The 17514-nt window shown below is 39.0% G+C and overlaps 1 protein-coding gene across 4 annotated transcripts; it reads right to left on the reverse strand.

Moving 5' to 3' along the window:
- Nucleotides 1–468: 468 nt before the first annotated feature.
- Nucleotides 469–17075, reverse strand: prr7 (proline rich 7 (synaptic)). Of its 4 annotated transcripts, none has more exons than XR_004341043.1 (4): nucleotides 16677–17075; nucleotides 9169–10741; nucleotides 1013–2210; nucleotides 469–909 (listed from the first exon to the last, which is right to left on the reverse strand). XR_004341043.1 is itself a non-coding variant. In XM_032577267.1 (4 exons), the coding sequence occupies exons 3-4, from the start codon at nucleotides 9629–9631 to the stop codon at nucleotides 1654–1656; spliced, it is 1020 nt and encodes a 339-aa protein (XP_032433158.1). In that variant the 5' UTR covers nucleotides 9632–10518; nucleotides 10611–10741; nucleotides 16677–17075; the 3' UTR covers nucleotides 469–1653. The 4 variants fall into 4 exon arrangements, 3 of the variants coding, with proteins under 3 accessions (XP_032433158.1, XP_032433157.1, XP_032433156.1); XM_032577267.1 differs by having other exon boundaries at nucleotides 469–2210; nucleotides 9169–10518; nucleotides 10611–10741; XM_032577266.1 differs by adding an exon at nucleotides 13151–13234 and having other exon boundaries at nucleotides 469–2210.
- Between the last annotated feature and the right edge of the window lie 439 nt (nucleotides 17076–17514).

The raw sequence follows: 17514 nt of genomic DNA on the forward strand, positions 1-17514 counted from the left end.
TTACCCAAAGTTAAAAGGTCAGGTGGATGAATGTGGAAGTAAAGCTGTGTTTTTTTTCCACACATAAAATGTAAATCTCATGTTTTCTTCCTGTTCAAATACACATGAATCAAATGAAAGTCTTGTTACCAAGGCATCTGCAGAGCTTGGTGAGATCCAGTTTAGTTTCCATCCTTCATCCATTATTATTCATGTACTCCATAATTACAAACTTTTCAAAATGTTGCATTGGTAGATCCGTTTATTGACCAAATATTGGCAGATTTCATGAGTTTGCATGTATTGGATATGAAAATATATATGTTTCCATATTTGGGTAGCCAATCATTGATTAGAGCCAATCAAGGAAAAACTTGTTGATTTGGATAGCTAGCTGATTGATTTATGCTTTTTTGCATTTAGTTCTATTAAAGGAAGTGTATATAGTCACTTTTCCCTTTGTTGCTCCCTAGACAAAGGAAAGAAACCTTGTTGATGAGAATGTTTTATTACACAAGAAAAAAGGCATTCTGACAATGTTTCAAAGATTGTCTTTCATGGCTGTACATGAAAAAGGTCCTTTTCGGATCAGAGATCCAGCTGACGTCATGTAATTTAAAAAACAAATCTCTACTGACGGTGAAGACAGCACTGAAAATGACAAAGCAGTTACAAAACAACAATCAAAGTTCACTTGATTCTGAGCAGTTGTTCTCCGTTCTTAGACGAAGCTTGGCCTTCTGTTTGGTGTCACACCATGTCTGGGTCCCACTGAAGGTCACCGTGTGCTCTTCTCCTACGCCTTAATTCTCACAGTACTTGAGAGGATGCAAACTGTGAGCCGAGTGATACAAAGAAAATCAGAGCAGATAAAGGAAACAGGCAGTTCTCAGGAGCCATGGCAACAGCAGGCCGGTACAATGGGTGGCTCTGAGACAGAAGCAGAGATCAGGGATGAATGAGAGAGGAGGTGGAGATGGAAATAAAGACCAGGAGAGGTTGGATTTGCAGATCGTTTGTTGCACATCTTTACCTCGTTATGGCTTCTTCTTCTCTCCTCCTCTGCACCTCCAAAGTTCTTCAACTCCGTCAGCCGCAAAAGTGATGGCAGAACACCGCTGTAGCTCTACAACAGTAGCTGTGTTTCAATTGTAATGTGTGCAAAACTGTCAATATTCTGCTAATGTTGAAAAAACACAATTTTGCAATTGTGTTGTTTCCATTAAATAAGAAGCACAATTGAAATCACATGTGAGTAAGTTTGTTCACTCGATAAGTTATTAAAAACATGTTATTATCTTCTTTGTAGTTAGCACTAGTGGCAACATCCAGTTGTTGATTGTGACTCATGCGATGCCAAAAAAAGTTTCCATTGCAGTTTTGCGAAATAAACCAATTTCGATATGGCCAAACAAACCACTTCATCCTAATGGCAAAACTTTTTATTGAAAACAAGTTTTTTTTTCAAAATTGGTGTATTTCCCTAAAGCAAATTTATTTTCCAAATGTCACATTTCATAATTACATGATCAATGGAAGCACAGCTACTGGTACAAACTTGTTTGTGTCCTCCTGTACTCACACATTAGCTCTGCAAACTAAGTAAGTACACTCCTGAGTTCATTTCCAGTTCCTCTTACTGGCTGATACGATGCTCCCAGTAGGGATCCAGGCTCAGACCGCAGTGCTGCGACCCAGCAAAGGGAAGGCGGTTGGCATACCACAGCTAGGCTCCAGACTTCTCAGTCTATGAACCCCCTGAATACCTTGAAATCCTCCCTGAAATCCCCGCATGCTCCTCTGAAGTCCCCGTATTTCACTTTGCATACTCTCATAATGAGTCCTAGACTCCCTGCGCGGCATGGTCGCCATGGCGGCGGCGGTGGCCACCTGAAGCGAGCGCGCCCCCGGTGGGGTCAGGCTGTTGTTCAGGTCCATGTTGGACAGGAGATGACCCAATGAGTCCCAGCGCTGGGATGAAGGCAGGCGGATTAGCGAGGAGTAACCCCTGTCAGGGAACACGGTGGCCACTGGGGGCTTGCTGGTCTCGGATGTGACGACTGGAGGCAGGTGGGGGTTTTCCCTGGAAGGCAGCGGCGCTCCCCGGAGTGGGCCGGGCTTCAGGTACGTCCCCCCTCGAGGGTCAGCCAAGACCTCGCTGTAGGGTGGAGGGGGGTCCTCCATCAGGACCGCGTCCTCATAGCAAGGCGGCTTCCCAAATACATCTGTGTCTGGAAGAGAGAAAAGACTGGCTTAGAGACGGATCAGGCATAAAATTCCTCAATATGGCTGCTACTGACAATTACTTTAGAAATCAATTACTCTGAAGATTAATCAAATATAAAAATTTGGAATATTCTGCAGTTGTTTCATTTAACCACTTAAATTTATTTTGTAGAAAATTAGAAAAACATTAAAAGATACAAATAAGTTAATTCAGATCCTTTAAACATTTTATTGACTGAAATGCAATAACATTCTTTTATTGAATGTTTTATAATTTGCAGCAAACCCTAACCCATATACAACAACAAAAAAAATACTTCTAACATTAATATGTGAAAAGTTCAGCTCTTTCTGCTTGATTCAACATCAACAGTGTAGGGCTGATCTGGTGATTCTTTTTAATAATTGGATAGTAAAAGGTGCTTAATAAGAGATAAGAGATTTTTTTAAACCAAATTATCAGTAAAAAAAAACCCCTGATAATTCAATTTTTTTACTGATTATTATTTTTACTGAATTATTTGGATAATGGAAAATAAATATGTTCTACCAGTTTCATTTTTCTGGCCAATCATCGATATTTAAAAAGCAATAATTTGTTTCTGTCCTAAATAGAGCAGAAAAGTTGCCAAGTTGGCAACAGTAGGCTGAGTATTGTGAAACGTAGCCCTCTCTCAAACCCTTATGGTTGAAGAAAACATCGGTGGATAAGTTTGGGTTCACATGTAAGTATCGACCAATCATCAATCACCCAAAATTAAAGAAATGGGGGCAATCAATGTAGACATCCCTAGAATCTCCTCCCATCCTCCCCTCCAAGGCCAAGTCCCAAAGGAGACTGAAGAGCACATGGATCACTCTTCTGAAGTCCTTGTGATATTTGGTCAGGTTTAATGAATTGGTGCTTTAGAATAAAAATTGCTGAATGGATGAGATGAAAGCACAAAACTTAATGATGTTTGATAAATGATGAATACTTTGTGTTGTACCAAACATTAAAAGAAAGTTCTGCTGGACTAAATTCAGAGGACAGCAAATGGCACCCCAAGGTTGCTATTTGAATATCCATTTGTCTTCTTGCAAGACATTTTAAATATCTTTTTCTGCTTTAAATTTTCTAAACAACACTCCATGATTGCAACGTAAAAAGAGTTTTCCTGAGGTGGTACAAAATGAAGCATTGCGTGCACCAAGAACGAGGCTGCAGCGACATCTGTGTGCAAACATGCTGCGTTTTTGGGACACCGATCATAAACCTGTTGACTGCTGGGTTACACATAACAGCATGTTCATTTGCTGCTCTGATCTCAAGCTCCCTCTCCATCTTTCCTAAGCATCCAGATTTGTTCTTTGTCTCATCACCCCAGCTCTCCATATTCCTTTGGTCTGACTGTTTGTTTAGCAGTTTGTCATCCAGTATTTTTCTGCGGCGCACACTCAGATATTCCCACGGTGGGAGCAAAATGCCAAACAAACCCACACGATATGGAGGTGAGAATGCGAAGTTATGAAACGGCTCGGTGCTGATGATGGCTGAGATCTCCACTTATTGCTCATGACTGACTAACACTGTTTATTATATACAATGGAGTGTAGTGAATGAGTGACAGAGGCTGTGATTTCACATGTGGGGTTTTTTTCTGCGCTCTGACAAGATCAAGAAAACAGTTTTCACAGATTCTTTTTATTTTTTGCAGAGCTCTGTCAGATTTTTTGTGTCATTCTTTTCACAGGTTAAAGTTTTTTATACTGTCCATGCCTTTGGGATATGACTCGTTGTATACTAGTCATAATTTATTTTTGTTTGCTTGAGCCAAGTTGGATCTTTTCTTCCTGCTTCCACACTGTAAGTCCTGGCAAGGAGTGACAATGTGCAACATGGAGTTCATAAACTCTCATGTGTTTAACAAATTCTGCAGTGCCACACTCATCAGCACCCCTGCTGGTAAGTCTTTGTACAGCCCCAGTAGGACAGCACTTAGTCTGGGCCTGGAGCATTTCACATGGTGAGAGCACACAAAGAGAGAAATCCTTGGCTAGTTCACTTCTCACAATGTTTCTCAACTGTAGAGTCCTGGTCCTTTCTTATGTGCTATTCTTTTCAGCTCAGCTCAAGGGCTTTCTGCAGGATTTTAGTGTGTGGAGTCAGATGGACATAGAAGAAGGTTGATTATTGTGCCTGAGCTGTGGTGGAAGCTTCAATGAAAGGTGCAAAGGTGGCTACAACTGTAAAACTACAACACTAAAACTGCTTCAAATTTAAATGAAGGTCTGAAACCCATGCAATATTATTTTTCCTTTATTTTATTTAGCCATATGTCAGTTAAAATTGGAGCCTAAACTGATGCCTAAAATAATGCAACCATTACATCATCCATCTGGATGTTGTAATGGTTGACTTCAACATTTAAAGGGGCGGTATTACATATTTATCCATGCACATGGTGCCATTTTACAGCACAATAAAGTAACTATGTTTCCTTGTAAAAATTATGTCCATATTAATTTTGACTTAAAAGAAATTTGAGTTCATAAATGAGCTACTTCTCATTAAAGAAGTAGCTATAAACACATGCTAATTAGCAAACACAGTTAGTACATGTTTGCTAATTGCTGCCAGCTAGTCTGAATGAGCTGAGTGGGGTTTTAAGGGAATCAACAATTTAGTCTCAATAGGCCACGTCAGTCTGAATTTTCAACTTTATCTGCAATCAGAAAACAACATATGGAACAAAGACAACATTTTAAAGGGAGATAATCTTTTGAATAAGTCTGATTTTTGTGAAATTTTTGGAAACCAAACATGAGGATAAATCGCAGCAGCTTCAACCCACATGAGTTCTCTCAGGACCTGTGCACAGTTACTGTACACCCAGGCATCACTGTTGGAAACTAACAGCTGGTTGCTGAACTGTTGCCATGGAGCTGGGTGTATTTATGGATGCAAATGTGTTTTGTGTATGTTTGTGTACCTGGCTGCAGTCCATCACCTCCCCCATCAGGGCTGACAGACACCTACAGGAACCCAGCCTCATTGTTTCTCATGTCGAACGTGCCGCGGCGAACAATACGAGCAGCTGCCACGGAGGCTTGAAATAAACATTAGCATGGAGACATCAGCAGCGCCAACATCAAGGTGGACGTTTGTGTCCACAGGGACAATCACAGATTTACTCTGATGGACAGATGATGGCAATCTCTAGGAGCTACTGTTAATAACGGAACCTCGCCTGAATGTTTGTGTCTCTGTGAAGTAGAGCTGCAACTAATGATTATTTCAGTAATTGATTATTCTCATGGCTAATTAAGTAATCAGACAAAAAAACTGGCACATTCTGCAGATTTTTTTTTTTTAACCAATTAAGCCTTTTTTATACACTGTTAGAAATACATTAAATAATTGTTTTTCACATAAGGAAATATTTTGTTGCCTGAAATGCTATAATGTAGCATTCCTGTAATGTACACTTAATCATTTGTAGCAAAGGATGAATCTCCAGATGCAAATATCATTCCACCATGTGAAAAGCTCAACTTTGCTTCATTTAATATCAGTACAGGTGGGGATGACCTGCTGACTATTTTTTACATTAGCAAATTAAGAATTGGATAGCAAAAGGTGCTTAATAGATTTTTTAACATATTTTGAGCCTAGTGGAGATAAAACTACCTCTTGATTAGTTCTTTTTTACAATATATGTACAGATTATTTATATTTTTATCTTAAAAGCACATGTATCAATATTTTTTAACAGTATTGGTTTAATTACTGCTCTTCCTGTCCTTTCACCAATTGACCTTGCTGAGTGTATACGACAGTTAATTAATTGACAATGGCATTGAATGACATCATATACTGATTCAACAAACCCACTGTCATCTGGACAAAGCAGGCAGCCCTGAGGATCACGCCCTTTAATTTCTCCAGAACGTTTAACATAATTTATCCTGATTTCCTTTGTCAGAAATTCCAGAAGACACAGGTGGAGGCCTCAACAATCACCTGGATGAACAGACCAAAGCTTTGGGTGTGTAACCAGGTGGTCAGGAGCCCCACAGGGAGCTGTTCCTGTCTGATTTCTTTTCACTCTGTACTCCTCAGACTTCCATTCCCAAACAGACTGCTTTCATCTGCAGAAATACTCAGTGGACCCTGGAGGATTCTTTATAAAATCAAGAAAATTACGAACAACGCTGACCATTCTAGTGTCATTTACAAAGGAGGTTCTTCAATTAGAGGCTTTTTCAGAGTCACTGTAATACAGACTGCTACAGGAGATCCTTCCTGCCCACAACCATGAGCATCAATGAAGAAGAACCTTGGACAGTTTGAGTTGCATTTAGCACTTATTAATCCCTGTTTTTTGAATTTGATTTGAAAAGGTTGAAATTGCCATAGCAACCAATGTTTTAGCCACACTCTTCCATTACTAAGCAGCTTCTTCTTTCTTATATTCTTCCATCATGAATTCGCCTCCACAACAAGACAGCAGGAAGTTGGTTTGCTCACTGTTTTCAGGCAGCAGCTGCACGCTTTTAAATTTAGATTTTTTTTTCTTCTTTTTTTAATGTTTTTTCTTCATTTCCATTTCTTTTGCATTTTGAAGGACTTTACAGTCCAATAACTTCTGTTGTCTTAATCTCTGCAAGGAAAATCACAACTTCCTTCTCTTCTTCCTTCCCCTGCTGGCCGATTAACTATGAAGTGTTAAATATTAAGCTGTGAGGGCATTAATATATTTCTTTGCTGATCTCACTGCAGCCTTGAACATCAGCGCTGAAATGATATACAGAGGAACAAGAAGCCTAATTTCCTCAGAGGTGCAGATTTCCCTCTTCCCCCTTAAAAATTTGAGATCAGAGCATCTCCACAGCTCTCTTTTATTCACATAATCTACAACTGAATTGTGCAGCTTTATTCGTGCTGCTGCCTGGTTACTGGAGCTCTTCATCAGTCTGCCTTGTGAGCAAGACTCCAGCCTTTTGTTTTATCCTCTTTGTGATTCTCTGCTCATTATACGCCTCTGACAGGAGTTTCTTTAAGTTTCTCATTTCCTTTTTCTCTTCTTGTTTTGTTAGTATCATCCAGAGTTCTAAAAGGATTAGCAAGTCTTACTTTATCAGTCTGTTTATTTCTGTTTTACTCTGTAGATGACCATGAATTCATCAGTATTTAACATATATTTTGTCCGGTGGTGAATAATGCTGAGTGATTAATGATAAATGTATAAGTTGCTTCGTATTTAATGCTGCACACCAGCTATTCAATTATTTTGCTACATCTCTGCATTTTTATTTTCTGGATTCTTTGCACGCCAGACTGCTTGGGATTGTGGTTTTTTAAGGCTGAATTCCTTCTGAGAAACAGAATTTTTACCTTTGTGAGGAAGGGGAAGGTAAAGCAGCGCCTAAATCTCATGAATAAATTTAGATTAAAAAGCTGCACAGTTCTGCTTTAGGCTGGCAGGGAAAAGGAACGTCTGAGGATTAAAATTTTCTACTTACTGCTCATGATTTTGGTGTCTGAAGGAGGGAAATATTCTTATGAATTGCTTTGTTTGTTTCAAAGTACCTTAAAATGATATTTGTTTCCAATTGGTTTAAACAATTGAAACAACAATTTCAGAACGTTTTCATTGAGAGAATAATAAAATGCTTGAGAGGTTTCAGTGGCACTGGTGCAAATCTGCTCTGCTGACTCCCTGCTACTTCCTACATCAAATTGAGGTTCAGACCATGTTGTCACTCACTCTGTCAACGGTCAGCATCCACAGCCGACGCCCACGCCTCAGTTGCAGCTGTCATCATGACGCCCTTTGGGGGGGCCTGAGACGCCCAAAGAATCTGATTGTGCGTGATGCGGCGTTATTACATGTTTAAAGTTTAATCTTAAAGAGGCCAACATGAACTGATGGTAAACTGGAAATGTAAGGTTTGTGGGTGAAATTCTGATCTTGTCCTCAGATAAATACACCTAGCAAAAGTTTTCAAACTGCTCAACTTTAGGACATTTTGTCTCGTTACAAACACAACTTTGAATGTATTTTATTTACACTTTTATGTGATAGTTTTATAACATTTCCACAAATACAAATGTTAGGATCATAGCCTCCATTTGCGTTCAACTGTCTTTTAAAGGGGCACTATTATGTATATTCATGACAGACATAGTGCCATTTTATAGCATCATCAAGTAACTATGTTACCTTCAGTTGATATAAAAATGCTTTAAAGATCAAACATAACGTAAAATAAATTAGCAATTTAATGACTTAAATGGGGCCTCTGTCTCTTTAAGAAGCTCCTGATTGCTTTCAGAATGTCATCACAACATTTCTCTATTAACCCTTTAACAATGCAGCTCCAAAGTGGAGATTTCACACTGCACTATGTCAAATGAACCAAACACTTTGAAAAAACGGTTCCCCTCCTCGCCTGTGGGGGCGCTGCTTCAAGAAGTACTGCGGGAAACAACATGAAAACCTCTAGAGAGGACACTGCGCACAATTTCCTTTATCTCTAAATGTAAACAAAAACGTCTGATTTTAGCAGGCGTAGGATTTCTCTAGTCATTGGCAAAAGGCCACAAGCCATTTGTCCCACTAGCTCTAGACTCGCACGTTTGCTTTGGTTGTATCTACCCAGAATGTCCTGCAATTTAGTTCGCTTCCTGCTTTTGTAGCGGTCTCCGTTTTGCTTGGTGTTCACATATGCTTTCGAACCGCACCAGACTTCACTTCAACCAAACCAAGACCCAAGCTTTTTGGCGGACCAGAGTTTACTTTTTTTGCATCTACACCTCCTGAAACAAACCAGACTTTCCAGACAAATGAACTAGAGTTCAAGTAATGTGGATAAACAAGGCTGGTGTGAATCCAGCCCAAGAGAGTTGTGCTGAAACAAATTTCTGGACATAAAACATTGCTTTTAAGTTCTCACTCATGCCACTCCTTGAAACATTACCTGGCATGCTGACCCAGTTGGCTTGTGGCATCGGATGAGGAACCGGCAGAGCGACGGGTGCCGCCAGCATCTGGGAAGGGCAGATCTGCGGTGGCGGCTCCCTCTGCACCTGCGGAGGCTGCGCCGGTGGCGGCACCGATGGGTATCCGGCAGGATGTGCAGAAAGCGGCTCCATCTCAACGGCCCGCAAACATTGTTCTCTGAGTCTGTCCTCTCTGTGCCGCTTCAGCCGGCGCTGTAAAAAGCTGCAGAAGCAGCACAGCATGACGATGAGGGCCCAGACCAACCAGAAGCCGGCGAAACAGGCCAGGAAGGTGTAGGTGCCCTGGGACATCACCATGGCGGTGACAAGAAGAGTAGTGAATTCTCCGCCCGAGGAGATAAGAAAAGTTTTTTGGAGATAAAAAATGTTTTTAGGAGATAAAAAATGTTCTTCACAACAATGAAAGGGAGAACAGACCATCCAAGTTCATAAAGCTTGAGACAGATTGAAAAATACCCCAAATGTCACATGTTTGAAGACTGATATAAGTCAAAGTATCAAATTAAAAATAAGGACGAATGTTTGTGATGGACATTATTATAACAGCTAAAAGCTGTTATATGTTATATGTTATAGTTTTGAATCTGTTAACAGCTGATCAAATTCTTAAAAGCAGTCGAGGTTTATGTTGCTCTCCTCAAAATTCTGCTATTTCATAGGGTTACAACTAGCAATTATATTAGTAATTGATTATTCTGACGACCAATCAGATAAAAAATTGGCATATTTTTAAGATCTTTAAGCATGTTTAAGCCTTTTTTATGCAATATTAGAAATGCTTTAAAAGTTGCAAATTAACAAATTCACTTCCCTTTTAAATAAGAAAATAAAGATTGTATTGCCTAAAACATCAAACAGCTTGATGATGTGCAATTTGACTATTGCTTTGCATTAACTGATTATTAACTGAGTAGCAACGGAGCTTAAAAGATTTATTTTTTGTTGTTTACAAAATTTGAACCAGGTGAAGCCTGAACTGAGCCACTGGAGGAGTTCTGTGTAGAACATATTTACAAAGGATTTTTGTTCTAAATGCAAATGTACATATTTTGTACAGTTTTGGCTTAATTACTGAAAATGCTATTTCAGCAAATAGCCTTTTTCTATACTGTATACTCCAGTTAATGATTAATCGATTACTACATGAGTTGCGAGGTTAATCATGATTAAAGCGATTAATCATTTTAGTTGGACTATTTCTAAAGAATCAAAGACAAAATCTGTCTTTTCCTCCTCATTCCCACAGCAAACATCCACTTATAGCCCCCACGGCGCTCTGCAGGATCCACACGACTGAAAACATTTTCCTGTCAGAGAAAAAACAAATGGTCTTCTTTCAGGTTGTGATCTTTGGAGGGTTGAATGGAGGCGACATCCAATCAGAAGCGGCAAAACCCACAGAAGTGATGCCTTCATCCGCACGCAGCCCAACAGCTGGTCCCTTCAGGGAGTCGGAGTCCCCCCCGCACCGTCGGAAAGCCGAATTCCTCCCCCTTAGATCCCGGCGGGACTCTTCATTCTCCCGCCGTTCTGCGAACAGAAACAGACATTTCTGATATAGCGAGGAATAGAGACAAACCGTTTAGCTGCTTTGATCAGATTCATGCCCACAGAGGAGCTTTGAGATAAAATATCCAAAGTGAAGGAGGTAATTGGAAGCTTACGTCTCAAAATTATGAAGTTCAGGTTAGGATAAAAACAAATCTGGGTTCTCTCTGTGCATCTCCACTTCCTCCCAGAGTTCAAAAACACAACTGTTGACTGATTGTTGCTTGTCTTGCATGTTTCTGTGTAGCATATTAAACTGGTCATAACATTAAAACATGACATAATGCTCAAAAAAGTCGATTTTACACAATATTGCCCCTTTAAGGGGAATGGAGATCAAAATTGCAACATTTGCTGCAGTTCGCTTTCACACTGTCAAACAGACCAAACTATTTGAAAAACCTGTTCCCCACCCTCACCTGAACCAAGAACCACTGAAGAAGACACTGAGCGCAACATCCCTTATCATGAAATATGAACAAAAATGGAGTGGCGTCAGACTTTAGCGACTGTAGGATTTCTCTTTTGCATTTGGTAAAAGACCATGAGCCATTTCTCCCGGTAGCGCTAGACTCTTGTGCTTCTGCTTGTTTTTGTTTAATTTTTTTATTTCAGAATGCTCTGTGCTGTAGTCCATGTCCTGCTTTTGGAACGGGTTCCAGTCTGTTTGATTAATGGATTAACCCTTATGAGTGTTGCTTGTCTTGTGTGTTTCTATGTTGCCATGGATTGAACTGGCAATCTGTTTGTCGTGTACCCCGCCTCCAGTCGGAGATGGGCACCAGCAACCATGCAAGGAGAAGCGGATATTGACAACAAATGGATAAACGTTTCTTAAGTCATAAAAGCACAAAACTAAATCTAATGAACAACAGCAAATCCTGAGATTTCTGTCCTGTTTCTACACAGTGATTCACAGACTCTTCTGTTCAGTTTAAGGATTAATTCTGAACACAGAAGTTCCCGCTGGGCTCCATGTCAACAACCCCAAACAGACAGACGGTAATTAGGCCATAGACATTAAAGTTGGATCAGCGTGTAGTGTTATTTCACTTTAATTTTGTGTGTGGCTCCAAATCCAGGCCTCCATTGGTTAATAAATTTGATTTCCATTGATGATTTTTGTGTGATTTTGTTGTCAGCACATTCAACTTTGTACAGAACAAAGTATTCAATGAGAATATTTCTTTCATTCAGATCTAGGATGTGTTATTTGAGGGTTCCCTTTATTTTTTTGAGCAGTGTATATATATGGGGTGCTGTGGTGGTGCAGGGGCACAGTATGACCCATGTATTGATGCCTTAGTCCTTGTGGCAGTGGTCACAGGTTCGATTCCCGGCCTGGTGACATTTGCTGCAAGTCTTCCCCCTCTTTCTTGTCAAATTACTTTCAAAGAAAGGCCACTAGAGACAACAAAACCTTAAAAAAAGAAATGTATATATATATTTTTTATCAGGATCTGTCTGTTCCACAAATTTGTATCTTGTGAGCCTTTGTCACAAGATAGTTTTCTGTGAACCTTGACCTGAAGTGGAATTAAACCATGCCAAAATACAAAAGAAAACAATAAACATGTACATGTTAGATAATGTTTTCTTTCAGCCTGAAGAAAGCCTGATGTAAATAATTTTATTTTAGGTATTACAGCTACTAGATGAAGTTAGTCAGAGCCATTGCTCACAACTGTCATGTTGTACTCATTACTGCTGCAGCAGTGCAGGCTCAGATCTGTGTGAGAGTGGCGTGCTATGTATTTTAATTATGTTCTCAAAACAATAAAAGTTCTCAAACTCATTTTGTTAGAATCTAAAAAGTATTTTTGCAGACATAAGTGCCTCTGATCAAATAAGTAGACCTGGCTTTGTTTTGGGTTTTTTCGGCTGCTGTCATCTCCTACATCTTTTTTTTCCCAGCAGCCCGTTACTCAGTGATGTGTTGCTGATGTTAATGAGCCATGTGCATACTTGTACTTGTAACTTGTAACTTATTGCCTGAAAGCCAAACAAAAGCATGTGATACATACAGTATATGGTAGAAACTATAGGAAATTGGCATACGATAGAGATCTGCAGACTATCAGCTAACTGTGGTAATGCTTGTTGATGACTTAACTGGCCGACATCAAAACAGAGAAAGCGTGAAGCAGTGTGGCTGAGAGCGCAAGGGAAGAGCTTGTTTAAAAGGCAGGTACAAAAACATCAATGATCTGGACTTGGTCCAGGTTTAACCTCTTGGTGCAACGCTCAGGAGGAGCGTGAGGAGCGGTCAGACAGCGGGGAAGCGAGGGGCGAAAGCGCACGTGAGGTCGGTGCGATCCCTGCCAGGACGTGAAGAAGGTAAAGCTCGCTGAGTCCAATGGACCCTGTGTCTTAACACTCCTGCTGTCTTACCGCGATTCTCAGGAGGAGTGCGGCAGATATCACGGTTAGACAGCGAGACAGCTCTGTGGGGCGGGTGATGGCCTGACCGTCTTTCTGAAACCAACGCACAACAGAAACTCGTAAAAGCACATGGTGTGACAGTGCACAGAATGAAAAACTCATGAGGACCTAGTAATTAAAGCATGGATTGTTTTTTTTAACTTCAAATAATGTATTTTGCAAAAACAAAACAAAACAACTGAAATCACTATTTTCTCAGAAATTGGAAGATTTTATCTTTTTTTCTCAGTTTCCAATGTGGCAACTTGTTCCTGGTTTTGCCACCACATTTTGGCTGATCTCAGAAGATATCTGCTAAATTTTACCTATAAAAATAATCTTGTAACTATTAATCTTAATAATCTTGTAAATAATTTTGTTTGTCTATTTTTGGAGAATTAAAAAGTCACAGCAGGGTTGCAAGGAGCTGCAGAGACAATCAGTGTATGTGTTGCCCTGTTGCTTGAGATTATTCCACACCATGAGTGTAGGTTAAGCTGAAAATATGACATTTCATCAATCTGAAGCACATTCATCTAACTGAAGTGTTTTCCTCTCTGGACTGGACTCTTCCACTGTATTACAGAAACATTTATAGCAGGAGTGGAAGTGTTGGTGTCATTGCCCATCCCTGCAGCCTCCCTAAGGACTCGTATGGCAGTGCCCGTTGTACTTTACAAAAATTGTGACTCATCCTGTGAGGTTGAACCGCCGCTGGTATTTCAATCTGTAGGTGCTGATGTGGAACGGAGCTTCTGTTTATTTCCTCTATAACCCACAGCATTCTACACTCGTAAACCTACACATGTGCAGCAAAACCGCAGCTAAGCCACCTGCTGAGGCTATTTAGACCAGCCTTGTGTCCCTCCTTTACCTGATGTATCTCAAGTGAACTGATAGAGACTTGATTTTTCAGAGCGACAAGAAGCGTTAAATGGTGTGACGTGAGTGTTTTGGTGGTTCCTCTGTATATCTGCTTGAAATGACAGGACAGGTTTATATGGTGTATCAAATCCTTTCAACAGATCAGAGAAGCTACAGCTCTCTATACATACTGGCTATGGAATTAGTCAAAAACTATTCAATTTCAAACTTAAATAGTTTTAAAACATTTCAAACAATGGTTTTAAGAAGCAGAATTTTGAGTATTACATGTACTACAAATTTTTTGTTTATTTGCATTTTTTATGTATTTCTAATGAAGTTGTCAAATGAAAAATCTGCTACATTTCACCATTTTTTTATCTGATTGATCGAGTAATCGTAGGAATAATCAATAGAATAATTATTACTAAAATAATCGTTAGATGCTGCCCATCTGAGATATTTTTTTGTCTTCTGGTAAACTTATTTGACCTGATCCCCTCTACCTTTTTTAAAAGCAAATGCTTAAAAAGACAGGCAAATTTCTTTAGAGAATCCCTCAGAATGTTCCTTACTCTGTTGCATTGCTAATACCAGCATTACTGCCTCCTGCTGGTCAGGGATGGGATTTCTGGATGTTTTCTTTAGTTGCTCAAGAAAATACCAGTTAAAAACAATTCTACATCTGTTTTAGAAGGATTTTGACAGGGTGTGCTCTAATATCACATTGATTGCTTGGGATATAATACCACATGAGTGAAATCGGTGCATCAACAAGTCTTGCTTCTACGAACAGAGCTTCACATGTCAGCCAGGATTCAAAACCAGGAGTCTCTTTGTTTTAAGGTGGATCTGTGTCCTTACCTGAAGGCTCTAGGGCACAGAACGTCAAATTTCACTTAAAGTTTGGGATTATAATTCCAAGATCCATGTTGTTCTCTGTTCTGATGGATTTGTTGATCTGATTCTTTTTGCCTTATCCTCCTCATGTAGAGTTTTAGGGATGCAGGCAGTGAAGAAATATGCCAATATTTTACGGCAGTTCTCTAAGTGTCATTTCCTGGACTCTTTTTTTTTTTCATTTTTGATTTTCCTGAATTTTCAAGGTTTTAAAATCCTAAATCTTTTCTGGACCTCCTAAACGAATACAATAAAGTTAAATTGTGTTTTATTTTATGAGTTTACAGACTTAGCTGGAATTCCTAGGAGATAATGTTTTAGAAAAATATACAGGAAAGTTTCTGCTTGGATTAATAAGAAAAAATTGGTACAATCTGCAAATATTTCAGTTAACCTTTTAAGATTTTTTATACAATATTACAAAAACATTAAGAAAATGTAAATTAACCGTTTTATTTCTTTTTTAAAAATAACAAAATACACACTTTGTTGCCTAAAGTAAATATGGCATTCCTTTAGTGTATGTTTAATCATTTGTAGTTTTTTTTGTTTGTTTCTTTTTACCTAAAATGCTAAATGTATACATTTTTGCACAGCTTTGGCCTAATTACTGTTCTCAGTGTGCTCTTTAGGCAAATTGCCTTTCTTAGGGTCTGTACACTCTAGTTAATGATGATCTAGATTAACTAAATTAGTTGACGATTATTTCAAGAATAGACTAATCATGATTAATCGTCCTTGAAAGTGCTTGATATTCTATCTGCAGTTTTCTAATAAAGTTGTAATAATTCTTTTAGGAGAAAGGACTCCTTACAGAAAGTCAAGTGATTATTAATATTGCATCTAAGTATTTAGTTTGAGCAGGAAGATAATTTACCTGAACACAAACGATTTGTTCAATGTAATGAACATTTATTATACTCAGTGAGTTATTGATCTGTATAAATGAAAATAGGTGGTCTTATGTTTTATACATTAAAGTGATTGAAATTGGGATTTTTTTTTGTGTTAAAATTGTTTTGTTCTCAGACGAAACAAATGTGGTGTGTGAAAGAAAATTTTTCAAATTTTGTTATATTTTGTTATATTTTAGCTTACTTTATCCCTGCTATGTATGTAATATCACAGGACATTATTAATAACAGTAATAAATTATGTCATATAAGTGAATTGAAACTGGCGGCTAAAAATGATACAAATAAACTAAAGAAGACAAAGTGTGGTGCCGTAAAAGTTTGAAAACTAACTTTGGAAATGCTTAAAGGGTGCTTGAATTTTAATGTGGGGAAATGTACGAACCCTGTTAAGAGTAAGCATGATATAAAAAAAACTCAGCATAGATTAATTTAAATATTTTTGAATTGTTTAAAATCCATCTTAGCAAACAATAACAATTTATTAATAATTGCCTTTAAGCTCAGTTAATTAAATTGTATTCAAATAAAAACACAGTCAGTGGTGGTTATGAACAGGAAGTGGGCCCCAAATCAGATTCTGCCTAAGGCTCCATACAACCTCAGATCAGCCCTGCCCATAAGTCATATTTAATGTGGCATAAAATCATCCTTCAGTCAGCCTGGTTGAGTTTTTTACATTATGTAACCCTCTGAGACGCCTTTCAGCGTCTCTTCTTCACCTGTCATCCTGACACTGAGAGCAAACATGATGATGAGACGGTCTAATAATGAGGCAGCTCAGGTAATAAACCTCCTGTTACTGTGGAGAAACTCACCTTGAATCCCTCCGCTGCTCTCGACGGAGTAAACCACTCAACTCATTCCATGGCGGCGAACTTTATGCCCCAAAATGTCCACAAACACGCGGGGAAAAAGTAAAAATAAAAATAAAAATAACGCGTCCTTCCAGCGAAGACGGCTCCGTGTCTGTGAGGTTATTCCAGCGGCTGCACTCTGACCGTCACCCCGGGGACAGGCGCGCGATCCGCGGCTCCGCTTCTGTTCGGCACGTCCGTATAAACACGCAGCTTTAAAGGTTCACCTTGGCAGCAGGACTCCTCCCCTGCCTCTGCTTCATCCAGTCTGTCCCTCTTCTCTCATCAGTGTTTCGTGACTCTGACTTTCCGCCTGCCTGCCTGCCTGCTGGATGGGAATACAAATCAAACCGCCAGCAGGGGGTTTTCCAAGGACGCAGCACCAGAGGCGCAGACTGGTTTAGGTTGACATATCAGCTGATTGGTCTCTTGGTATGTGTCTCCCATCACTCCTGAGAAAAGCTTTTACTATTAATTTAATGAATAATATAATAGCGATTCATGAAAAAACAAAAATATTTAAGAACTGAAGCTGCTTTGTCTTGATAAAGTTATGGAATCATCTTTTTTTAAATATAAAATACAATTATGGAAACTATTGTATAATGAAATTAAAATATTAATAAATTCGAAATAAATATTATGCATGTTAGTATTAATAAAGACAAATAATTGCAAAAATAATTACTGATTTATGAAAAATAGTTTATTTCTTATTTCTAAAATAGGGTGAGTCCATATTGTGATCTAGTCAAATGATACAACGGTTTTATTATAATATTAATAATAATACGGATAA

Source organism: Xiphophorus hellerii, chromosome 11 (assembly GCF_003331165.1).
Source record: "Xiphophorus hellerii strain 12219 chromosome 11, Xiphophorus_hellerii-4.1, whole genome shotgun sequence".
NCBI lineage: Eukaryota > Metazoa > Chordata > Actinopteri > Cyprinodontiformes > Poeciliidae > Xiphophorus > Xiphophorus hellerii.